Below are 24,661 nucleotides of genomic sequence, written 5' to 3'. Positions count from 1 at the left end.
GTACTGGGTGTCAGGCCTGCAGCCCCGGCCGCCGGGGCTGCAGTGGGGGGCTCAGGTCTGCAGCACTGGCCCTGGATCTGCGGCACCGAGCGCGGAGCTCACGCGTGAAGACCTGCGTTCATCCTATGGCCATAGCTGTGCGTCTCGACTCCAGGCGACGGGAAGCAGCGACCGCGGCAGTCGGGGCTCGAGCCCCAGCGCCCGCAAGCGCAGCGCCCCCTGGCGCAGACTCCCGGCCCGGCCCGGCCCGGCCCGCGGGACGCCGGCGCGCAGGCGCGCGCTGCTGGGAGCGCCGGAAGCGGCGGCCCGGATGTCCGGTCACGTGGGGCCCCGGGTTCCGGGTTCTCGGAGAGCTTGGGGGTCCGGCGAGCGGGGCCGCTAGTGCGGCGGGGAGCAGGGCCATGGAGAAGCTGCGGCGGGTCCTGAACGGCCAGGACGACGAGGAGCAGGGCCTGACCGCGCAGGTAGCGGGCCGCGGCGGGGGCCGGTCTGCCCGCCTCCCGGGAAGACTCTGGGGGGCCTTCCGGGGTTTCGTGCGGTCTGCGGAAGCCTTAAGCCCCACCCCACGGCCCGGCTGCAGAGCCCGGTGTTCTGCGCGGCGCTGGGCTCTGCAGCCGGGCTGGGCAGCGCCGGCAGGTGGGCGGCTGCTTTGTCCTGCGAGCTGCGCGAAGCCGGGTTCTGAGCTTCGTTGCGTGGTTTGCCCTGGAGGAGAATGAGGTGCCGCGAGCGGGTGTCTCTTTTGGAAGCAGGGCCACCGGAGGGGGGCTGAATGAGGGCTACTTCCTTCATTACCACCCGAGAGGGGGGTGGACTCGCTGAAGGTTACTTCCTCTGGTGGGAGAATTAAAAATAGCCGAGGAGGGGCGCCTGGGTGGCTCAGTCGGTTGAGCGACTGCCTTCGGCTCGGGTCATGATCCCGGAGTCCCGGGATCGAGCCCCGCATCGGGCTCCCTGCTCGGCGGGGAGCCTGCTTCTCCCTCTGACCCTCTTCCCTCTTGTGCTGTCTCTCACTCTCTCAAATAAATCAAGTCTTTAAAAAAAAAAAAAAAAAAGAAGAAGAAGAAAGTGAGAAGACGGGGGCGCCTGGGTGGCTCAGTCGGTTGGGCGACTGCCTTCGGCTCGGGTCCTGATCCTGGAGTCCCGGGATCGAGTCCCGCATCGGGCTCCCTGCTCGGCGGGGGGTCTGCTTCTCCCTCTGACCCTCCCCCCCTCTCATGCTCTCTCTCTCCCCCATTCTCTCTCTCAGATAAATAAATAAAATCTTAAAAAAAAAAAAATAGCCGAGGAGCAGGAACTGCCCCCTGTCTCCGGCGTGTGCATGCTGACAAGTCCTTCTCTGCCTGCCCCAGAAGTGGAACGCTTGGAGCCAGTATGCTGCAGAAGGGTCTTCCGTTTGTCCCTGTCCTTGCCCAGCTCCCTCCGCCGTCCTGTTTATTCAGCCCTTCTTGCGGCCAGGACGCTAGGCCAGGCTGTGAGGGTCCAGAGACTACGGGGCAGCGTCTGCTTTCGTTGGACCCGTAACCAGTTGGGCAGAGGATGATGGTCACACGGGAACCCACCAATAGGACGGCGAGAGGTGTCAGTGGGGCAGTAACGGCCCCCGACTCACTCGCTGAATCTGTGTCGTGCTCTACGGTGCAGGATCCATAGCCGCGTGTGGCCACTTAGGTTTGAACTAGTAGAAATTAAGGAAGATGTAAAATTCTTTTCTTAGCCACACCAGCCACATTTCGGGTGTTCGGCAGGCACGCGTGTTAGTGGTTGCTGCTCGGGAGGGTGCTGAGTGGGACATTTCATTACAGGAAGTTCTGATGGACGGAGCTGCTCCGGACCTTGGGACCGTGAGGCTGATAGTGTCGCTTTTCTTGAGCCCGCAGTCTAGAGGGGAGAAAGATGTTGGGAGTGTTTGCTTGGGCATGTGGGTGGCCAGCTCGTGCGGGCTGGTGGGAGGAGGGGGGAGAGAGCATGCAGCACAGCTCCCCACATGCTGGATTCTGTCCTCACTGAAATAGGAAGTAAGGGTGCCAGTTGGAAGTTTGGGGGCGGTGAGTGTTGAGGTTCAGGAAGAAGGTGCGAAAAGGCAAATGAATGGACAGGGAGCAACGGTGGGACTGTCGGCGGCACAAAGGCCCCCCTTGTGGGTAATGGTCCTGACATTGAGGTGGGAGCCAGATTCAGCAGCAGGAGTGCAGGGCAGGGCTGGCAGAGTTGGATGTAACCAGGGTTTGGATGCTGCCCAATGAACACATCAGAGGCGCAGAGGGCAAAGAAGTTGAGGATGTATGCAGGACTGATTATAGGCGGGCAGCAGGGGTGGGGGGTGTGAAGGGGGAGTGAGTGGTGACATCGGTGGGCTGGGTAACTAGGGATGCTGGAGGGTAGGAGGTGGTGCTTGGAAAGGGGGATACTTGAAATTGAGATCATGGAAAGATTTGAGATGATGGCACATTTATTACTGTAGATAAGGGGCTTGGTGGTTGATGTAAGGTGCAGAGATCATTGGAGGAGAGAGGGCGAGGAACCAGGAGTCCTAAGAGAGTTTTGGAAGGCTTGCTTACTCCAGTGATGGAATCACCAACAGTTAAGACAGGAGTGGAGGGATGATAGTGAGCCCCATGCAAAGTCCTTAGAAGAGCAAGAGGTGTGGCATGGGGGTGACCCCAGGATGGTCATGACAGCAGTGAGGAGGTGTGTTCACCTAGCCCACTTCCCGTCCCCAGTGGTCAGGATGCGTGGGCCTGAGGAGATAGGCCCCGCTTGGAGAGTGCAGGGGAGACCAGAGTGCAGAGAGCAGGAGGGGGGGACCTGGCAGGGCAGAGGGTGAGGATGTGGGGAGCTTGCTGATGGTGTCTAGGTGGATGTCCTGGGAGTGTGGCAGGATGCACGTGGGGTGCAGGTTGAAGGACTGGATGGGATTGGCTCAGGGTAGACTGGGGAGGTGGCGAGATAGGGGGGTACCTCTGAGATCTGGGACTGCCCCACCATCCTGCTGAGGGGATTTAGAGGCCAGGCAAGAGGCAGAGTAGCCAGAGTTGTAGGGTCCCTCCTTGTGAGATGTCTGGGAAGATGGAGGGAGGGAGAGATGGAGCCAGGTGTGAGAGGGTCCAGACCGATCACACGGCTTCCTGTAGCACTCGCTATAAGGTCTAAGCTCTGCTCGAGGCGCCTCAGCCCTCTGCACAACCTCCCCATCTCCCCCTGCGGCCCCCTAGGACGACTTGCTCTGCTCAGCGGCCTGATGGATGCTGGGATGCCCCAACCTGGCTCCCGGGGCTTGCCTACTGGGCCTTAACCTGTGTGGGCTTTTTCTCGCGGGGATCCGACAAGGGTGACAAGGCGGTTTCTGGAGTGTGAGATGAGGACCTGGATCTGGGGGGAGGTTGGTGTCACGGGGAGGAGAGGACTCTCTCCTCTGATGTTGTCCCCACGTCGGTCAGCTCTCTGTCCGATGCACCTCCCCAGAGGCCTGTAGCAAGACTCCCGACGCAGCTGAAGGAGCACCGCCCGCCCTGCCCTCCACCCTTGGAACTGCTTAATTCCTCCCTACAGCACACAGGGCACCTGATGTTCTAGTATGTGGGCGTTTGCTGGTGTAGACAGCCACCTTACCACGTTCACAGCTTTGTCACCAGCGTCGAGCTCAGCTGCTGGGCAGTCGGGGTCAGAGTAGCTGATTAAAGTAATGGGCCGGGGCGCCTGGGTGGCTCAGTCTGTTTAGCGTCTGACTTTGGGTCAGGTCGTGATCCTGGGATCCTGGGTTCGAGCCCTGCATCGTGATCCCTGCTCAGCGGGGTTCTGCTTGGGATTTTCCCTCTGCCTGCCACTCCCCCTGCTTGTGTGCTCACTTGCGCTCTCTCTCTTTCTCTCAAATAAATAAATAAATAAAATCTTAAAAGAAAGCAGTAGGCTAAAATGACAGAGCGAGCTGTGCCTCGGATTGCTTTCTGTGACAGTAGTAAGAGGCTGGAAGCGAGGGGGGGCTGGCTTCCCTCTGTGCCATATCCCCCGTGGTCTGGGCACCGGGCGGCAGTCTGCTCCCTGTCAAGGGACCCCCAAACACGAGGAGCTGACGTCAGGGAGGAGGGTGTGCAGAGGGCCAGCCCTCAGCAAGGACAAGTGCCTGGGAGCTCTCAGTAGTATTTGCTGAGGGAATGAATGAGCAGACGCTGGAGAGTGAAATCAAGTGAGTTTTTTCTTTAAGCTGGAAGAGGCCTAATCATGCATACAGGTTGGTAGGAAGGGCCTCAGGGAGAGCACAGGGGTCACTCTCGAGAGCGGGGAGCAGCCGATACTGCACGTTCCCTGAGAAGGTCGAGGGCTTGGGCTCTAAAGCAGGTGGATTGACCTCCGCCCCTCTGAGGTCATCCGCGGAAAGGAGGAGAAGGTGTTCTTGAGGGGGGCTCGGTGGTTTGGTGGAAGCAAGCAGTGGAGGGCGGGCACATTGGTGGTTCGTGTTTTCTGTGTGAAGGAGGGGAAGCTGTCTGCACAGGAGTGTCAGGGCCACACCCGGAGGTTTGAAATAGCCCGTGGGCAGTGGAGTGAGAAGGGGGGTTGTCTTCACCGTGCCCATCAATCCACCACGTCAGGTTGCCAGGCAGGCGGCATCAGGGCCCATGGGAAGGTGGTGATGACCTGGTTATGACCTCCCCCCCCGCTTCTGCCACATGACTGGCCAGAGGAAGAAGAAGTGGGCTTGAGTCATGGTGGCATTTTGCCAGATGGATGCAGCAGAAGGGGAATTTCAAATGTCTTACTGAGTTGATGGAGCATGTCGTTTCTGCAGAGAGAGAAGAAGGACCTGTGGGCTGGATGGGGGACCCAGAGGCTGCAGGGCAGTCCAGGCGCAAGCAGGTGGATCCACGTGCCACCAGGACGACATCGGGCCCTAAGAGCAGCGGCTTGAAGTTTGGATGTGGAGTGATTTGGGGTGGTTAAGAGTGTCCTGGGTCACTGAGTGGAGTGGGGGGCAAAGGCCATAGAGATGGGGGGGCGAGGAGCAGAGAGGGTGGGCTGCCCATGTGGATGTTGGAATCATCCAAGATTCTGCCAGGATCCAGGGTAGGACCTGTGATCGGGGGTCCCGAGTGAGAGAGCATGACAGGGAGAGCACTAGGTGACAGAGGGAGGAGGGCGTGCTAGTCTCGGAGGAGGCTAAGGAGCAGGGCACCTGAGACGGTGCGGCCACCGTCCCACCCGAGAGCGCCCGTGCGCACCTGTTCCTTGAGCTTGCTGTCGGCTCACCTTTACCTCTGTGTGCGCCGCTGCCGTTTTGAAGGAGGCCTTGTAGGAGTGCTGCATTTGTGGTGTTCACTCGCTGAAGGCCCCCCACATTCCCACTGTTGGGGCGCCGTAGCCCCGGAGCAAGGCTCAGGCCCAGACAGCTGCCCCTTTGTGATCCGGGGGCTCTCCTCCTGGCTTCTCCATCGCTAGGAGAAAGCAAGTGTCCGCTGGGCCGCGGGTTCATTCTCTCATCTCTAATGTTGCTGCTGCCGGGAACATGTTTCCCGACTATTCTTTTTCAATCAGTCGCGTTCTGGTTCCCGGTGGTGCTGTTTTACTGCAGCAGGAGGAATGCACCAGAGAAAGGGGGGGGTCTCTCCTGCTGACGAGAGGCTTTATCTTTGCTTCCTCTTCCTTTGTTTTTCTAATTATTTTTATTTATTTATTTTTTAAGATTTTATTTATTTAAATAGAGTGTGAGAGAGAGAGAGCACAAGCAGGGGGAGTGACAGGCAGAGGGAGAAGCAGGCTCCCCACCGAGCAAGGAGCCCGACGTGGGGCTCGATCCCACGACCCTGAAATCGTGATCTGAGCCAAAACCAAGAGCTGGATGCTTAATGGATGGAGCCAGCCAGGCGCCCCACTTCCTCTGCCTTTGATAACAAACAAGTAAAGTAATTGTGCCAGGGTCCATGCGTATTTGTTTGCTGAGACAACCTCTAAGAAATCAGTACAGTTGCTGGTTTTGCTGGGCTTCTTCCTGATCATGCTTGGACCAGAAAGTCGCACCTGAATGTTTCTGGGGCAGTGGGTCTGGAGGGTCCGGGCTCCTTCTGGCTCCTTTGTGGAGAACGCAGTGCCAGGTGTTCCTGCGTGTTTTCCCACTTAGGCGTCAGGGAATCTGTGATTTGTTTCCGTGTCCTGGACAGTAGGCAAAGCTCAAGGCAAGTCATTTGCTTGTGGGTTGAATATTCCATATTTACAAATGGAAGTAACTTGTTTCCTTTTAAAGATCATTACTTGGAAGATGGGAATAAGGGGGAAATACCTGCAATTATATAAATGACCAGGTTGAGAGAAGAATGAACTGGCTCTTGAAAACCAGCGGCTGAACTTAGGAAGGGGTTGGGGGGGGGGAATGTAAATTTGTAAACCCGTCCCCCCGTCACTGCACTCTCCCTGCCCGGTTCCCAGTTCGGCTCCCGTGGGACACTGCTCTGCATGCACGAGCCGCAAGCTGCTTTGCGGTGAGTGGTCTTCGGGTTCGCGGTGCTCTGCGGAGTGGAAACACTGCAGGGGCCTCTTCCTAGTCAGGAAGCATGACATTTGGACGTTTTCATAGGCAGGTCCATTCTTTGTTTAACGTGGAACAGTAGTTTTGCTCTAAACTGGTGACATTGCTGGAAACAAGAATGTGATTTAAAGCAAATTTTACAAACCATTTAAAATGTGTTAAGTGATGTATGTTGCACTTATGATCGTTATTTAGTTATTTTTATCTATTTTTCATGCTGCATAAGGATTCCCAGGTTAATCAGTTGAGGTAAGGAATGTAGTGAAAGGTATTTTCTGTTTTTGCTTCATTCTTGAAAATACATTATAAGCATATGATCTTATTTTTAAGCATCTATGGTAATATAAGTTAGAAATCAAGTTTTGATATAAAATTCTTAATATATATTTCTAGTCTCCTGAAATAGCCATTGCTGATACTTTTTCTGCGTCATTGGAAAATAAGTTCTGAGTGTACTTAGAAATCGGAATGTGTCTACAGCTGCATCTGGATTACTGTAGAAGGAATGCCTGGTGATTTCCACTCTGCCCACGTGACTTGGTTACAGTTTGCATGTAGGAATGCTGTTCCTCTAGCATAAGTGATCATTTAAAAAATGGGTTTTCAGTAATGGTTGAGGAGATACCTAGGGCTCTCCTGAGCTGGTTTTAAATGGACTTTTTATAATAAGTGGAAGTTATGGACACGACGGATGGCTGCCCAGGTCCCCCTTGTGAGGCAGGTGTACGCATCCCCCAGGGGCTCACAGCTGTGCCCTCCTGCACACCCTGGGGTCCTGCAGGCGCCCCCACTCTGCTGACAGCCCATGGCCAGCTGGCCCCCTGCTTCAGGGCGGGACCCACACTGAGGTGCAGTTGACGGCCCAGGCCCAAGCTGAACTCCGGCTGAAACCACATGATCCCCCCCCTTCCCTGTCAGCTCCTCTCACTTCCCTTGGGGTTTCTGCTGAGAGCAGTTCATGCAGCAGGACCCCTGTCTCAGGCTCTGCACTTGGGGGGCCTCTGCTGCCTCAGGCAGGGACTGAGGGAGGCATGGTGAGCCCTGTGTGCCTGGGACCCAGCCTCAGTGGTGCTCCACATTTTCTGGTCTCATTTCATCTCGCCCCTATTTTTTTAGTCACTGAGTATTTTATAATACGTATCATACATTCTGTCATTCCGTGCGTGTTGGGGTGCATCTGCTGTCCTGCAGGCAAGGGCTGTTAAAACCAGGGGCACAGTGCCGCGGGCATATCTGTCCTCCCGCCGGCAGAGGGAACAGCGGGGCCCCGAGACTGCCCGAGCCCCACGTCGTGCCTACATTTCCCTTCCCAGCCTGGGGTGGGGGTGAGGGGGGGTCTTACCCTTCTCACGTGACCAGATTCAGGGGAAGCTTTGCCCTCCTGCCGCGGGGAGTCAGATTGCTCAAGGCAGCCGGGGGACGTGTTCTGACTCCCCTTCCTTCCTAAGGTCCTGGAGGCCTCGTCCCTCAGCTACAGCACCAGGCTGAAGTGGTTCGTCATCTGCTTCGTGTGCGGCATTTTCTTCTCTATCCTTGTGAGTTACAGCCTTCTGTTGCCTCATGACTTATATTTTAGGCCAGACTAACCCCATTTAGTTCCAGCAAGCAGCCCGCGGTCTGTTTCCAGGGGACATAGTCAGTCACCTGAAATAAAGGGCTAGAGATCAATATAGAGATGCAGAAATTCGTATTTGGGGGGTGGTTTATAGGTTGTGAAAATAATTCTTTTTAAGAAAAATCCATGGGTATAGAAAGCTGTAGAGTCAGGAATCGAGATACGTTAACTATTTAACTTGCCGCTTATAAAGAATATTAATTTAAGTAGAGTGAGATTTATGCACATGTGTAGGGACGGTGTATTACGGTTAAGTTATACATACTTACATGCAAAATAGGCAGAAAAGTCCAGTTAGCAAATAACAATGAAAATTAACTCTTTAAAACGATGTAGAGACTATACTAGCACATTTTAACTGTACATTATTATATAATCATTCCTATTGTAGCACGTTTATATTTTACGCTATTACAATGGTAAAATGATTTCAAAATATATCCGAACTCAGGGGACCGGATTGCTGTGGCTTCCTGGTGGCATAAAGCTGTTTGCAGTGTTTTATACCTTTGGAAATCTCGCTGCGCTAGCCAGGTGCGTATGGAAGTCGGGCTGCTCCAGGTTTGGTTTGCTGGCACCATCACCAGCCTTCCTTTCCTGGAGGCACTTCCCGAATAGTGTGGCTTCTGGAGCCACAAGATTTATGTCCGTCCAGTAAGTGTTTATTGACCCCTGCTGTGTGCCTGGGGCATCACGGTGTGGGAACGGTAGGAATGGCCAGCCTGTGGGGCACTTGCTGAGTGTTTCTGTCTGTTACCCCAGTGTCTGAGGTGGGCACTGTTATCGCCCCCACCTTATGGCCGGGGGTTGTAGCACAGAGAGGGTCAGTCAGTGTCCCGTGATGTGCCCAGTAGGGTGACCGGCAGGCTTTCTAGCAGACCGTCCTCCAGAGCGCCGGCTCATGGTGCCACGCTCGGCTCCCTGCTTGGGAAGCCCTGTCTCAGTGGGGCCAAGGACCGGACTGCCTCCCAGCCAGCCAGGAGATCCTCCGGGAGTGGTGCTGAGCAGAGAGAGGGTGAGGACAGCTAGCCCAGCAGCATCTTGGATTGGGGCGCAGGAATCCCTCTCTGAGGATCTTGGTGCCCGTTTGGGTGTGTTGATGTCTGTTGGATTGGTTGTCAGATGTATGCGTTTTGCATTTGTGTACATTGAGCTTTCAGAGGCGACCTTCTGTCTGCTCAGGAATTTTCTGGATCAGAGGTAGTCAAGTGAACCTGTGTGGCCGAGGCCAAGCTCAACGGGCTTTCCTGGGCTCGTGCCTGCAGAGCTGTCCCTTCAAGCTGGAACAAAGCCCAGCTCAGCAGGTTTTAGGTCATGTCACTGTTGGGGGCTTTGCGCTGACCGAGCATTGTTCTGGTCTGTAGCGTGCAGGGGTGAGGGGTAGCAGTGTGTGAAATGGCTCAGATTGGGAACACGTGACCTGTGAATTCGGGACTGCTCCGGCCGTCACGTTCACCTGGAGCTATGAAACAGCACTGTGAATACCTTGTGAGAAGGCATTGGTGTGTCCTAGAACGCTAGATTCACGGTTCCTTTTGGGGCGCCTGGCTGGCCCAGTCGGTAGAGCATGCATTCTTGATCTTGGGGTTATGAGTTCAAGCCCATATTGGGCCTAGAGCTTAGTTAAAAAAAATAAAGTATTAAGGTTTTAGAAGAAGTTTGCTTTTAATGTTAAGGAAAAATATAACTGATTTAGTGAGAGACTTTTATTAGTAAACCAACATAAGATATCTTTTCTTTAAAGCATTTATGTTTATATAGCCAGACAAGGTAGCAGATCCATCTCTTCATTCTCCTGTTTGTTTCATATAGACGTACTTTTCTTTTCTTTTCTTTTTTTTAAGTACGTGCTTTCTAATGGGACCCGTGAAGCAACTGAAGAAAATGTTTGAAACAACAAGATTGCTTGCAACAATTATTATGCTTGTAAGTAAATAATGAAAATTAAAACTTAGAGAAGTGTTTTTTGCATTATTGTCTTACAGATAATTGCCCGCTTTTATATATATACTATTATATTTCTCTTGCTGCATGTAATAATCCTATTCTTAAGGCTGTGTGTTAGAGAATTTAGATGGTACGCATTACTTAAATTGACTGACTTGCTCAATCCTGCTTTCTGTTGCATATACCTACCACTGGAGCTCTGAGTATTAACGTGGAGATTAGAGGTGGATGTATGTCATTTCCCAGCCCCATAGAGCACCTCAGAACGGATGGCTGTGTGTGCTCTTTGGAGGGTGGGGCTGGAACACAGGTCTCTTCTGAGGCAGTTCACCTCTTTTCTCAGGGACGCTTGGCTTCATTCACGTAGCCTGTCGTCTGGCTTCTGCCCCTTCCCTGTGTGACTGTTTGTACTCCCAGCAGCATGGCTTCTGAGCCGTGCCTTTCAGGATGCCATTCATCACTTGATGGGTTTTGTGCATGGCTGTCAGGTCATCACTCTTAAATGTAGGATCTATCTTTGAATCGGGGCAGGAGTGGGCTTATGGTCAGAAAGTTTGCACATCATGCATTTTGGGTTCTTGGCTGATGTTTTGGGTGTCATGGGCCAAGGAACTGAAGTGTCCCTCTCTCCACTGAGCCCCTTCTTCCTAATTGGCTTGTCTGTGTCTCTTGCAGATTTCTCTTTAAGCACGTTGTTGAACTTAAGGATCAGCATCAGCTAGTATGTCCTTGTAATACTAGGAAGCTTTTAAATACAGCTAAATGGGTCAGGTGTGTAGTCAGGAAATGTCCTCAACCGTAATGTGTGTGAATCTTCTCCCACCTCTTTACCAGAGGAAAAAGCCCTTTTTAGCCTAACTTTTTATTTAGGTTCTTATTCAACTTCATCATATTTTATTACCATTTTTCTAATTTTTCCAGTTATTTTGAATTTCCTATATTAATATGTATAGCAGTATATTAATACTCAACTTTGTGTGGGTTACCTAAGCTTATGCTGTTAGACTGTGAGAAGTTTATATTTTACAAATATTTTATGTAGATTGGCTTTCTTTAGGATATCCTGGAACCCATCTTAGTAATGTACTCTACACAAATAAGCATCAAGTCAAGAAGGCGGTTCAAACATTTAGAAACACATACTGTTTCCCAAGAGAGACCATTAAGTATTTAGAGGACGTAACTTTGGTGATGACCTGAGCCATGGTGTTTCCAGTTGAGTGTTCTGTATGCTCAGATTTGCTGCTGACGTAAGTTGTGCTTAATCATGACAGTGAAGCAGTGACTGCCACTTACGCAGCATCCTGTCAGTGCCGGCACCAAACCCAGGCCGTGACAGGTTCTGATCCGCTCGGTAGGCACCGTCCTCATTTTAAAGAGGAGAAAGATGAAGGCGAGAGCAGACGACTGATTGAATGCTCTGGGCGTCAGAGCTGGGGTCTCACGCAGGGTTCTGCCTGCCAGCCTCCTGCTTGTCACTGTTGGCTGTCGCCTGCCCTGCACCTTCACTCCCCTGCCTTCTTGGGGGGACACAGGGACATAAGTGATGATGTCATCTTCTGTGTGAAAATCGTTGCAGTAGATTCCTTATGTCAAGTTAAGTAAAGTAGGATTTTCTGGGTGTTCCCGGCTGCACTAAGTATCTGTTGCAGTGTTCTGTTACTGAACGTTGACGTGAGTGCTTCTCAGCACAGCAGTCGTCGGGATGAAGAGCAGGTATCCTGATGAGCACTGAGTCGTGGATGCAAGTGTTGAACCCCTGTCCCGTACACCCGAAACTAATGTAACACGGGACGTCAGTTATACAAGACTTAAAAAAAAAAAATTAGAAACAGCTGATATCCTTCCTCAGACATCTTTTCTGTTGATTTATTCAGCGGATTATTTACTAGGTGCTGGTAGTTTGCCAAGGAACAGTGCAGTCCTAGACTTAAGGTGGAGTCCACTTGGCACAGAGTAAGCAAGTACAGCTCGCGTGGCTGTGTCCTTGAGTCGGTCCTAGAGCTTTACTCGTGCCAGTGAATGCAGGTTGGTTTATGAATCCTTTTAAGCTTTTGGAAGGACTCACATTTGCGATTTTTTCTTTCCTGTCCTATAGTTGTGTTTCATATTCACCTTGTGTGCTGCTCTTTGGGTAAGTTACATCAGCCGTGCCTGCCTCCTGCTAACGTGGCCCCTCACCGCGTCGTCACACCACCCCGAAGGAGCTCAGGGTCTGGCGTCTAAAACTCCCCAAGCTTGGGTGTCCCTCAGATTGTGTGTAGTAGTAACATGAGGTTAGTGGTTAGCCTTGTGACGACTCTGCCCTCCAGAACAGACAGGCGAGTTCAGACCCGCTCTCAGGGCAGAAGGACCAGCTCCTCTAACAACTCCTGGGCTCCGAGAGGCTCTTGCTGGGGGCGTGTTTTCTGTCTGCTGTGCTTGCTGGCTGGCCACGCTGTCCCCTCAGGCAGGGGGGTGCCGTGGATGCCGGACTACGTTTTGAGTCACAAGATGTTGAAACTGATAAGGAGAAGGGGCAAGAAAACCAAAACAAATGAACCAAAAGAGGCAAAAGGGGATGCTTGGCTCGCTCACTTGGAAGAACAAGCAGCTTGATCTCGGGGTCATGAGTTGGAACCCCATGTTGGGTGTAAAGATTACTTAATCTTTAAAAAGATGTAAAATCACTTAAAAAAAAGTCAAAGGAACTTAATCTTGTACCTCTTAAGGTATGGTGAACAGCTCCTCATTAGCCTCCAGGAAATGACACTATTCCATTTCAGCTCACTTCTCAGTGTTCCTGGGTCTTCATTATATGTATTTATTGCCCCCCATCTACTTCCCAAAGGGATTTGAGGTGGTTCTCGAGCTATCAAGAAAACTGCACATTTAAAAAAAGAAAGAGTAGTGTATAATATGTTTTAGGAATATTCTATCAAAAGTGTTCTGATTTTCTTTTTAATTTTGGTGATGTAAAGACTGACTTGAATTATGTGACAGTGCCTACACCTCATTTCTCAATGATAACTCAAAAGAATATTCTTAAGCCATACTTGCATGTCTGTGTGAGGCATTGATTCCTGGCTCTTGGATGGCCTAACCGCCTATTTACTTGTAGGCAGTAAACTAAAAATGGTAAGTGAACAAATATAAATAAAAATGGGCAAGGAATCCTAAGAATAGGCCATTTTAACACAGAAACTGTTCATTTTACATTATTCTAGGAGATTATAATAAAATGCAGTTTTCCTTCAAAAACTAACACCAGGAGCAAGAGAGGAGTGAAGTGTGTGGGCCCCACAGAGGATGGAGACCCGACGGCTTCGTGGTTTGGGTGTTGATGGTGCTGGAGGTGCCTCTGACCCGGACACGTGGCTTTAAGGAGCCTCCGCAGTTACCCTGGGGCCTCTGAGCCAGGGCCAGACATTTAGCAGTATTTAAATTGAGGTGCAGAATTTTAGAAAGGAAATGTACAGATCGAAACTTCACATCTTCTGAATCTTAAATCTGTCGTCCTAGGGGTGCCTGGGTGGTTCAGTCGATGAAGCGTCTGCCTTCGACTCAGGTCATGATCCCGGGGTGCCGGGATCGAGTCCCACGTCGTCGGGCTCCCTGCTCAGCGGGGAGTCTGCTTCTCCCTCTGACCCTCTCATGCTCTCTCTCTCTGTCATTCTCTCTTATTATTTACTTAAGAGAGAGAGAGAATGAGAGAGAGAGAGCACGAGCAGGGGCAGGGTCACAGGGAGAAGCAGACCCCCCGCTGAACAGGGAGCCTGATGCGGGACTCGATCCAGGGACTCCAGGATCATGGCCTGAGCCGAAGGCAGTCGCTTAACAACTGAGCCACCCAGGCACCCAAAATAAAAAATATTTTTTAAAAAAACCTGTCGTACTAAAAAAATTAAATGAAGCCGTCCTCTGCATTTTGAAGGGCAGGAATTGAACTTGCTTGTGAAAAATATTTTTAAAAATCCTTAACTTGTCATTTCTCTGTTTTTGCTGTTGTTAGTGGCACAAGAAGGGACTGGCCTTACTATTCTGCATATTGCAGTTCTTGTCCATGACCTGGTAAGTCTCACAGGGATTAGAAAGTTAACACTCCCTGAGCAGTGAGAAGCCTTTCGTTCCGAGCCTTTGAGCCTGGGAATGTCGTTAGGCTGTCATGTGATGAAGGCTGTGCCCCGGAGGCTGGACCTCCGGAGAGGTCAGATGAGTGAGATCTGCCAAGTGTCCCGTGAGACGCACGCGTCGCTCGGCGGTGGCCAGAGGGCGGGCCGTGGAGAGAGAGATGGGGGTCACCGCCTGGGGCGTGGGCTGCTGGGCCAGCATGCTTACACCATGATGCATTTACTGCTTTCCGAGTATGTGAAGGAGAAATGATGAGGAATGTAGGTGATACCACGTGAATCCATAGAAGTGAGGCCACGTCACAGGAGAAGCCCCAGAGAATGTCGGTTTACTGTTCCCTTTGCGCTGTAGGGGTAATTACAGAGTCGATGTCGTTCTGCTGAGTGTGGCCCTGTCACACCTGGCGCTGTCCCATCGGAATCGTCAGTGAATACGGTTGATCATTCGGCACCTCTGGGGTGCGGGGCACCAAGCCCCACCTGGTTCAACACCTGTGTAACATCTGAGTGCCCAGAACTCCCCCACTAAGAGTCTACTATGACTGGAAGCTGATCAGTACATGTTTTCTGTATGTCTTAGATGCTGTATTCTTACAGTAATACCTGTTTCTTAATTCTTTTTGGTATTCCTAGGCTATGTGGTTCATCTGCAAGTTTTTTCAAATTGTTGCAAATCTCCAACAAAAAAATTTCCCGGAATATTTATTGAAAAAAAAAAATCCACGTTTAAGTGGACCCGAGAAGTCAGCCGCACGTAGTCGTAGATACTGCTCCCCTGGCCCTCCCACTGCCCGCACGTCCCTGTCCCTCCTTCCGAATGTTCTGTTCTGCCCCGTCTTCCTGATCACACGTTCCCCTCTGGGAAGTCTTGTCACGTTTGGACTGCATGCAGTTCGACTGCATAAAAGGCCCAGTGCGTATGTGATTGAATTGGATGAGCTCCACCCCACACACTTCCGTGTTTTTCCCAACACCAGAGTTTCTGGAGTGTTTCCCTTTGTCTTTAGAGCTCAGTTGGTCAGTGCCCCCCGAGTGGCCGTTTCCCGTCTCCCTGATGGTGCCCCTCTGAGATCACTCTTTGCTTTGGCCCTGGGTCTCTGCCCGCTGACGGCTGGAGCACCCACGGATGCTGCGTGCGCTTCTCCACCTGCTGTTCCACTCTGTTTCAGAGAACTGTGGCAAGGTTTCAATCAAATTCCTTGGCCTTTTTCTTTCTTTTTTTTTTTTTAAAGATTTATTTATTCGAGACAGAGAGAATGAGAGACAGAGAGCATGAGAGGGAGGAGGGTCAGAGGGAGAAGCAGACTCCCCGCCGAGCAGGGGGAGCCCGATGCGGGACTCGATCCCGGGACTCCAGGATCATGACCTGAGCCGAAGGCAGTCGCCCAACCAACTGAGCCACCCAGGCGCCCCCTTGGCCTTTTTCTATAATGTGTTGCTTTCCCTGTTGTGTCATCTGTACTTGATGATGGGCTTACTCCCTAAAGGAGAATGCAGTTTATTCTCAGTTATTTTGTAGTTTTTATTGAAAAAACAGGGTCATTTCTAGTATCCCCAGCTCAGACTTCAGCAGGCGTCAGGGTCATGTAGAGAGTTTGTTCAGGAGGTGGGGGGTGGGGCACAGAAATTTGTATTTTTAATCAGTTCCTGGATGATGCTGTTCATTACTGGTCTGGGGCCATATTTTGAGGATTGCCGTACAATATGTCACCATATTTTCTGGGGTGTTCGGGTAAGGCCACTTGGCGTGAGGAAGTGTGGTATTTAGATGGTCTCAACATCTGTGAACTTTTCTTGCAGGTACAGCCTGTCATACATCCCGTATGCAAGGTGAGGCTGCTGTTTCTGGTCCTCTCACGGTCTTTACACAAATATGTGAATTTTAGCATATGCACGTTAAAATGCGATATAAAAGGCTGGGGGTTTTTTTGTGGACTTTGACATTCTTCCCCCAAAGAAATTATTTTTTAAATAAGATGAGTAGAAGTCTGCCATATAAAGTGAAACCGTTTTGAACGTATGTAGCATTTAGGTTGGGAATGTGCTGCTTTTGCCACCTGGACACTTGCAGGTAGGAAGTTCCTGATCCTTCCATGACTGCACATACTCAGGACATGGGACGTAGAGACACCAGCAAAACAAATTCTACATTAAAGATAAAGCAAGTTAGTGAAAAAATGACGTGTGATACATAAGTGTTTGTTTTAAGCCGGCAGAAACATACTTACATGTCAAGAGTAACTGCCGTCTTCTTATATTTTTCCCGAGAAATGTATTCATTTAGTTATGGAGGGAAAAGCAAAACTCACTGTAATCTTAAACCTGACCAGTTCAGCAGAATACTCTGTTGAGGCACAGCTTTGTTTCTTTGTAAAATCTGGAAACATAGGTTACATATGAAACACAGCAAAATTGTATGCCTAACATGAACAAGGAAGGAGATTGTAGAAATTCTATTTTTGTCCCATTTCAAATGGCCCATTCTTTTTGATGAGTGCTTACAAGGAGGACAGGCAGACCAGGGTCAACTCCAGGTGGGCAGGCTGTGGGACCGGAGACTGCAGGTGGTTCTCCAGTCTTCAGGACCTCTACTGGGAGATCTGGTGCCGTTTCTCAGCTCGGGGAAAGGTCACCTAGAAATGATGTCCAGCCCTGTGAGTCTGAGCTCAAAGCCACAGCAATTCCAAGCCAGGCCCGACCCCTGCATTTGAGGGCCATGCACAGATCTGCTCAGACATCTCCAGTTCATTGGTGCATCCATATACAAAGAGTAACTTTAAATGAATGAAAATGTTAAGTAATAGTTGAAACAAATTGTTTTGGAAAGAAAATGTGAAAGGCGAAGGAAGTGAACGTGAATATTTCTTTGGAATTCCGAGGATGTCGTTATAAACATTTTCCTTTTTAAAATCCAGTTCATTATTTCTCTTTAAAAATTATTCTTTTGTTAGGTTATTTTTGGTGTTTACATTTATTTCTTTATATTAAGATTAGCATATGTGCTAGAAAAGATTGCCTAAAATAAATGTCATTTCAGACATTAAAACATTATTTTCAAGTTTCAGTTCTTGATTTCAGGTGATATTCAGCAAAGTTTTTGTTAGGGAATGCTTCGGAGGCTCCACCTGAATTCTGATGTAGAGAGGTGATCGTGCATTTGTCTCTTGGCAGGAATGTTTTCTCCAACATCATCATATATGAGGCAGATTATTACATTGTTTTTTTTCTCTTTTTTTCCCCCACCAGGGATGCGGTAGTTAAATGCTGTTCTTCTCTCTTAAGCTGAAAATCAGAAACTCTTTGAAAAGAGCCTTGGAAAGTTGATATTCTGTTCACTCCCCAAACAGCTGCTGCGACAGGTTTTTAAGACCATTTTGTGTACTGGTGGAAACTACATGCTCGATTCAACTGTTAAATACTTGTAACGTGAAATTCATTATGTCTCATTAACGTGTTGTTCCCCAAATAAGGCATTTTTAATCATTGCCAATTGTAAATGATTTTTAGCTCCTTTTTTAATCCTTTCTAAATAGCATTTAAGATGTGAATATTTAAGGATAAACCTATGCTGCAAGCTTTTTTGGCTCTTTAAAAATGCCTACGTTTTTCTTTTTTCTTTTTTTAAATTTTAAATGTGAAAGTTTTTACTTTAAGCTAAAAATTGCTTATTATATGTAATAAAAATAATATATAAATCTTTACAATTTTGAAATAAACCCACACTTGGAAAAATAATATTTTCTGGGTCAAATTTATAATGTGTTAGGTGGGGGGGGGCCCATTGATTCAGTCCTGGCGCTGTGCAGTTTTTCTGTAGAAGAATGAGTAGGATACAGTCTCTGTCCTCCTGCTCCTGAGTACACATTTGCAGAAGATCACCGTGTCACGGTGAAAGTAGTGATAAGGGTGTCATTCAGGGTGTAGGGGACAGCATGCTGCAGGCGTGCCTCCATAGCCTGGGCCTGGGCCGCCCGGGTCGTTTAGGGTCAGGCAGGCCGAGGCGCATGCCCAGAGTGGCGGGGCAGCGTGGCCGAGGCCCGCGTGGACAGGCTTGTCTTCATCCAGAGGCCAGGCCCCCGACAGCCCTTGCTTTCTGTTCCGTGTTTGTCAGCACGCCTCAGAAGCCTCAAGATCAGGGAGGGTGAAATGTCTCTTCCATTTCACTGCTACCAGTGGGGACTTTGTTTTTGGAACCAGAGTGGTGTGACCTTTCATCCTGCATCGCTGGTAGGTGTAGGGTTCAGCCAGACCAAAGTGAGGGGTCCGTCCAGTGACCCGCTGGGGCAGCGCCACCGGGCGAGTCCTGAGCACGAAGAGCCAGGCCAGGGACCCGACACGATACTTAGCGGGGAGCGGACGTAGCCAGGCTGGAAGGTGCCCTAGTCCCGCAGGCGGAGTCCGCTGTTGGAGCGCCAGAGTGGAACCGTGAGTACGCAGAGCTCCCTGGAAGCCCGTTGCCTTCCCACCAGCGCAGGGGGTTCCAGAGCCGAGTGCAGAGCTCTGGTAAAGAGGTCTGTGGGGGGGTAGGGGGTGGCCCTGGGACAGAGAAGAAAGCCCACAGCCCTCCGCTGGCCCTCCGTCCCAGCCCAGGTGGCGGCAGAGGCCCGTGTGCTCGGGAGCCGGCGGGGGCACGGGGGGACTCATGACTGACGAGCTCGTGTTCCCTGCCAGGCATGGTGTTTGTGCACCTTGTTATGTCTCCCGCTCGCCGACCCCGCGATGCCCGTTGACGAGGAGCAAGTTCCTTCTCGAGGGGACCAGCCTGGTCCTGGCATTCCCCCCCCCCCCCGGTTTGGGGGAGTCTCACGAATCCCGTGAGAGAGTTCGGGTCGGACTGTCCCTGCACACTTAGGTCCTCAGGAGGGGGTGTGTGGGAGGGGCCCTGTCGGTCCGCCCCACGCCGCTTCCCCTCTTGTCACAGTGCAAGTCACCGCCCGCCCCTGGCAGGTCCGTGGCTGGTCCGTGGCACCAGCACATCACACCCAGTGGCATGTGTCTGGGCGGGCCCACAGATGAGCCCTGGGGACCACGACTCCCGGGCTCCCCACGTTGTATGCAAAACGTAGCGTTTCTCTGTTCCCATTGCTTTTGCCGGCTCCTCGTAGGGATCCTCAAAGCATGGAAATCTATTGGTGTAAAACAGTGGAAGGCTTTCCAGTTGAAGGCCAGGGCAGGTGTTGGAGGAGGGGAACAGGCTGGTGTGGGTCACCCTGGCTGGGATTGTCAGCAGCTCCACGACCGAATAGAGCTGGGGAGGGGGTCTCCACAGCCATGTCGCTGTGCACATGTGGGCTAGGTCCTGAGCTCTGCAAGCTTCCACCTCCCAGCCGAAGAAAGAGTAAAGCTGAGGGTCTGCTTTGCCCGAGGGGACTTCCCCCGGGGAGTTAGGAGCAGTGCCTGGCCCGGGGCACAGGCCGCGGACTGAGAAGAGGCCACGGGCGTCCGTGTGGAAGGCCGCGTTTACACACACCTCTGCGAGACCTCGGCCGTGATGACGTCTACTTGAGTGCCCCCAGAGGCCCCGCTGTCATCTTTGGGGGTCTCGGAAAAGGGCTGTCCCCAGAGGGCAAGGCAAAAAGGGAGACCGTTCCTTCTGCTCGTCTCTGAATGTCAAATCACCTCTTGACGTGTCCGCCGGCCGTGCAAACGCCGGGAGGTCACTGCAACCGCCGCGGCCGCACCCAGCTGGCCGGAGCTGTGGGTGCGGCCGCCGAGCCCCGCGGGGGCCTGAGCAAGCCGCGCCGTCCACGCGGCCCGCCTCGCTGTCCGGGCGCCCCGGCCGGGCGGCTTACTTGGGGCGCTGCCCTTGCCTTCCCGGGGAAGCTCCGGACGCGCTGCTTCTGTAGCGTGAGGGAGCGAGTCCCCTGCGGCGGACGGGGCGGCAGGTGTCGGGGCGGCGAGGCCCCCGGAGGCGTCCCCAGCCGCTGAACTCAGCGCCGCCGCCCCCGGGCACCCGGGCCGCGTGGGGCTGCTGGCCGCGCCGCTGGCTGTGGTCCTGCGGTGCTCGGAGCCGCGCGGCAGCTCAGGGGCCTGGCTCGGCACCTTCAGGCCCATGCCTGCCCCCCTCCCTTCGCAAGCACGCTAGGAGACGTGGCGCCCCCCACGGGCGTGCACAGTCCGCGTAGCACACCCAAAAGTCTGAGCTCTGCAAGAAAAAGGTGTGCTATAGATTGGAGGCATACCATTTTTTTTTTTTTAAGATTTTATTTATTTGGCAGAGAGAGACACAGCGAGAGAGGGAACACAAGCAGGGGGAGTGGGGGAGGGAGAAGCAGGGATCCCGATGCGGGGCTCGATCCCAGGACCCCGGGATCATGACCTGAGCCGAAGGCAGACTCTTCACAGACTGAGCCACCCAGGCATCCCTGGGTCTATTTTTTTAAGTTTATTTTTTTAGTAACCTCTACACCCAACGTAGGGCTCGCACTCACGATCCCGAGATCAAGTGTTGTGTGCTCTTCTGGCTGAGCCAGCCATGCGCCCCGACGTAATGGGTGTATTGTTAATGTAACGGGCTCGTCATTTTTAAGTGTAGTAATAAACATTTTTTTTTAAAGTCTTCCTTTAAATTTCTAATAAGGTTAACATCAATAGGTAGAGGCCATAAAAACAAGCCCTTTGAGTCCTGAGTGTCAGGAGCCTCGAGTCCCAGGGCAGCAGCAGGGGAGAGTGCCCTGGGGCCCCACCTCCACTTGCCCGGATGCTCCTGGGCAAAGGATGCTCCTGGGCGAATCTCGTTGGGGAACAAGACTCCTAAGTAAGTAGCATCTGAACACTTTCCTCAGTGTTTTCTACCCCCAGAGCCTCTCCCAGGAACAGAATGGTAAGAAGAAGAAATTTAGTTATTTTTAGTTATCAACCAATTTTTCTATTTCCCAGGAAAACGCTAGGATTTTAAAAACCAGAAGTAGCTCTCTGTGTTTCAAAATTCAGATTTCGTTTTAGTTCTAGGTGTTTGACTCTTTATTGCTCCATCAAGGAAAATCGTTTGAATCTGAATATAGAAATGAAGTCTTGCCTGTGGGAAGGAGGTGTAATTTAGAAAAACAGAGCATTGATCTGTTTTCCTTTTGAAATTTTTCTGAACATGCATGAAGGACTACATGCCTTAGTAAAACCAAGACGTTGGTAAGTTAAAGAGAAAATTGAAACGTTTCTTAACTCTGATACAACAGTAGGAGAAAGAAAAGTCCTAATTCCCACGTGGTGGACAATGACTGTGTTTATTTGAAATTTGAAAATCAAATAAATGTTACAGCATCTTATGGTGACAGATGGTAGCTACGCTTGGGAGCCGAGTAGGACACCCAGACTGGTGAATCTCGATGTTGTACCCTGAAACTAATGTAACATTGTGTCAACGAGGACAATCAAATAAGTGTAGTTGGAAAATTAAATGCCATAGGTAAAAAATACATATATTTGATTTGGGGTAACTGACCTTTCCAATCAACCAGCTTACTTGAAAGAGTAACTTTTGTAACCTCAAGATGAAACGTACTAATGTGTTTTAGCCATCCCAGAAATACGGTTGGGGAACTGATAAGCCGATCCCAGGATTCCGATACTCAAGTTTCACTATTTAATATATAGTTGTAGCCCCGTTGTTCGGTTCTGGGCACATTGCGCAAAATCCCATGCAAATCACAGGTTAGATTTGACCCGATTTCTTGACTGTGGTTGCTTTTCCATCGCAGCCCCTATCCCAGGCTTCTATTTGGCTGCCTGTCCTAGTGTGGTTTTCCTTACTGGTAACTGTCACCAGCTCTCTAGTCAACCGGATAGAATGTGTAAGGGACCGTGTGACAGCCGGCGGGCCGTGACAGCGCGGGCAACAGGTGCTGCTTGCCCACGTTCTCAGCCAGGCTCTGCCACTAGGTCTAGCCTCCAGTTTCCAAGGGCTGAAGGGCTCCAGTTGAAGCAGTGGCAGGGAGCATCGATGCGCTCATGTGGATGCTCGAGCAGAATCGGAAGAGCCAAGTCCCCTCAGGAGCGCTGGCTCCTCCATCGAGAGGTATGGGAAGTCCTCACCCCTAGCCATGGCGCTTACTGGCCCTTCCGACCTGGGCAGGTGATGGGATGGCAGGTGCTCGGCATTCACTTTTCTCCTTGGAGGTCAGGCACACTTCCAACTTCCCCAGTTTCCAAGCTTCTGGGCTGGGACGGGGTGTGTGGGGGACCTGGAGAATCCCAGAGACCGTCTGGTCAGATGTGTGCATCGGTTTGGTAAGTCTCACTTTCTCCGCTGGTATGGTGGTGGGCGTGGCCCGTCCCCTCCACGCCCAGGACTGTCCTCAGTGGGGTGGCTCAGGTGTTGGCTGGAAATCTGTTGCTGGGATTAAGTGTCCTCACCATCCCGCTGGAGCTGTGTGATGCTGGGGCTGCTTCCCCCGCTCGGCTCCCATTTCCTAGCTGAGTGGAAACAGGTAGGAGCCAGGAGGGTGCCTGTCGTGCCCCAGTCAGTGTGTGCTAGGCCTTATGCTTATGGGATCGCCCACCCAGCCCCGCCTCTGACTGCCCTTACTTCTGCAGCACCCTGGGAGCTGGGAGGGAGACAGAACCCCATCGCTGACACCACCGCAGCTTTGGAACAGCTGGGGTCCATACTCACGTCTATAGGCAACCCCCTGTTGTTGGTTTCCCTCCGTAGTTTACCTCTGGGGCTGTGCCCACCTTCCCCTCCTGGTCCTCCTCTGCCTCCGTCCTCTTCTGTCTCCATCTGCTCTCCAGTCCTGCGCTCTCCTGGCGGGAAACTGTCCACCTGCTGCCACCGCTAATGTACCCGGCCCCACACCCACCTAGAAACACAGGAACTTGGAATAAAATACACAGGTGCTTTCAGTACCCACCGCAGAGATTTTATGACCTAAATTGTCTCAAACACACTCGTACCCCAGTGGTGGGCAGCGATTGGCCACCCTCAAGGCCCTGGCAGGAAGGGGAGGATGTCTGTGTGAGAGAATGACCGCTGGGCCACTTGTCCTGAAGCTGTGTTTGCACATTTTATAGAGAATATGTATGTAGATTTCAGGGGGGAGTTTCGGGTGTCCCTGGAGATTATGGGGCCTAAACCTTCCTCTGTGCCCCCAGCCCTGGTGAGAAGTGCTTCTGGCCTCCTGTGGAGTTCCATTCTTGCCTGGTGCCCTGACCTGGTGGCCACCTCGACTGAAAACATGGGAGCAGGAGGGGCACGGGGTCTGGGCCCTCACACCCCGGAGGTGCTGCCGCTGGGGCACTTGGTCACGTTCCCGGGTTAGGCCTGAAAAGCATGTCCTATGGAAAAAAAATCTCTTGGAGAGCTAATGAATTGATAATCCTCCTCAAGAGTGCAGGGGCTGTTTAGGTGACACTAATTCTGACGCACTCCTGAGTAACTGTTGACTTGTTCACTGAACTTTGTAGGAGTGTGTTCGTGTCTCTACAACCGGAATAGAAGTTGACGGTGAAGGCGTCTCATTCATTTTGAACCCCTGTCGTAGCAATAAATCCACTGCTTTGCTCACCACAGTGATCACTCATTAAAAGAACTCAATGGGTCGTATTTCCTATGTTACTATGATATAATTGAAGCCGGACTGTTTGCCTATTCATAAAACTAGGTCTTTAATTTCAGATGACTGTCTTTCAGCAGTGGCGTTAACATGGCAAAAAGGGAACTGCAATGATGCCCTGAAGTGCCTTCTCCCCCCTCCCCGCCCCCCCCCCCGCGCTCCCCGCCGACGCCCGGGAGCGCAGGGCGCGGGCTAGCCTGGCCAGTCTCCCCGCGGCGGGGCCTCCCACCATCTTAAGGCCCCGGGCGGTGGGCGAGGACTCTCCCTCCAACGGGCGAGGACTCCGCCTAGGGCTGAGGATGCACCCGGCCCTCCCAGGACCTCTCCCCGCCTCCCGGAGAGGAGACGGGCCCCGGGGGGAGGCGGCGGGCAGTGTCCCCGGCCACCCCCGCCCGCGCGGCCCGGCTCCGAGTCTGGGCGCACGCAACAGTCGGTCGTGACACCCGCCGGGCGCTCGGCTCCTCCTTCTGCCGCCGCGCCCCGCTCGGCCTGGGCCAGGCTGTGCCCGCGCTCGCCGGGCTCGGGCGGCTGACGCCTGTCGCCGCCCGCCGATCGGGCCGAGCGGTCCCCGAGCTCGGTGGGGGGGTGCGGTGGGGGCCGGGGGCGAGCCTCGGCCCGGAAGCGAGGAGGGAAGGCTGCTTCGGCTCCCGGACCCCGGGTGGGGCCGCCGGGACGCGGGCGAGCCGGGGATGCGGCGGCCGGACGCAGGTGGGTGTGGCGCGAGCACGCGGCGCCGGGCGCGGCCGCCCGTGGGGGTGCCCCGGGCCCCCGCGCACCGCTGAGAGCCGCCCGTCTCCTTCCAGCCGCGGATGAGCCGCGGCTCGGCGGCCCCATGCCCTTCCCGCGCACGCCGCCGCGGGCGGCCGCGCCGAGCCCGGGGGTCCCCGCCGCGCGAGCCCCGCCCCGGAGGCCCGGCGCCCCCCGG

General features: G+C 52.5%; 2 protein-coding genes across 2 annotated transcripts in view; both read left to right on the top strand.

Annotated features, from left to right (window-relative positions):
• Window positions 1-313: 313 nt before the first annotated feature.
• Window positions 314-17,481, top strand: SFT2D1 (SFT2 domain containing 1). The gene is made up of 8 exons (XM_034992044.1): window positions 314-464; window positions 7,963-8,049; window positions 8,581-8,663; window positions 9,974-10,055; window positions 12,175-12,210; window positions 14,068-14,126; window positions 15,986-16,015; window positions 17,432-17,481. Exons 1-8 carry the CDS (start codon window positions 402-404, stop codon window positions 17,469-17,471), a joined length of 480 nt encoding a protein of 159 aa, XP_034847935.1. The 5' UTR covers window positions 314-401; the 3' UTR covers window positions 17,472-17,481.
• Window positions 17,482-22,132: 4,651 nt separating this feature from the next.
• The window catches only part of PRR18 (proline rich 18), a 3,212-nt gene continuing 683 nt past the window's right edge, over window positions 22,133-24,661 (top strand). Inside the window, exons 1-4 of the mRNA XM_034991947.1 lie at window positions 22,133-22,199; window positions 23,276-23,280; window positions 24,055-24,313; window positions 24,540-24,645. Coding sequence (XP_034847838.1) covers window positions 22,133-22,199; window positions 23,276-23,280; window positions 24,055-24,313; window positions 24,540-24,645 — 437 coding nt within the window. The remainder of the gene's footprint in view (window positions 22,200-23,275; window positions 23,281-24,054; window positions 24,314-24,539; window positions 24,646-24,661) is intronic.

Source organism: Mirounga leonina, unplaced genomic scaffold, assembly GCF_011800145.1.
Source record: "Mirounga leonina isolate KUSES-001 unplaced genomic scaffold, KU_Mleo_1.0 Mir_54, whole genome shotgun sequence".
NCBI lineage: Eukaryota > Metazoa > Chordata > Mammalia > Carnivora > Phocidae > Mirounga > Mirounga leonina.
This window is presented reverse-complemented; position numbering and strand designations above follow the sequence as displayed.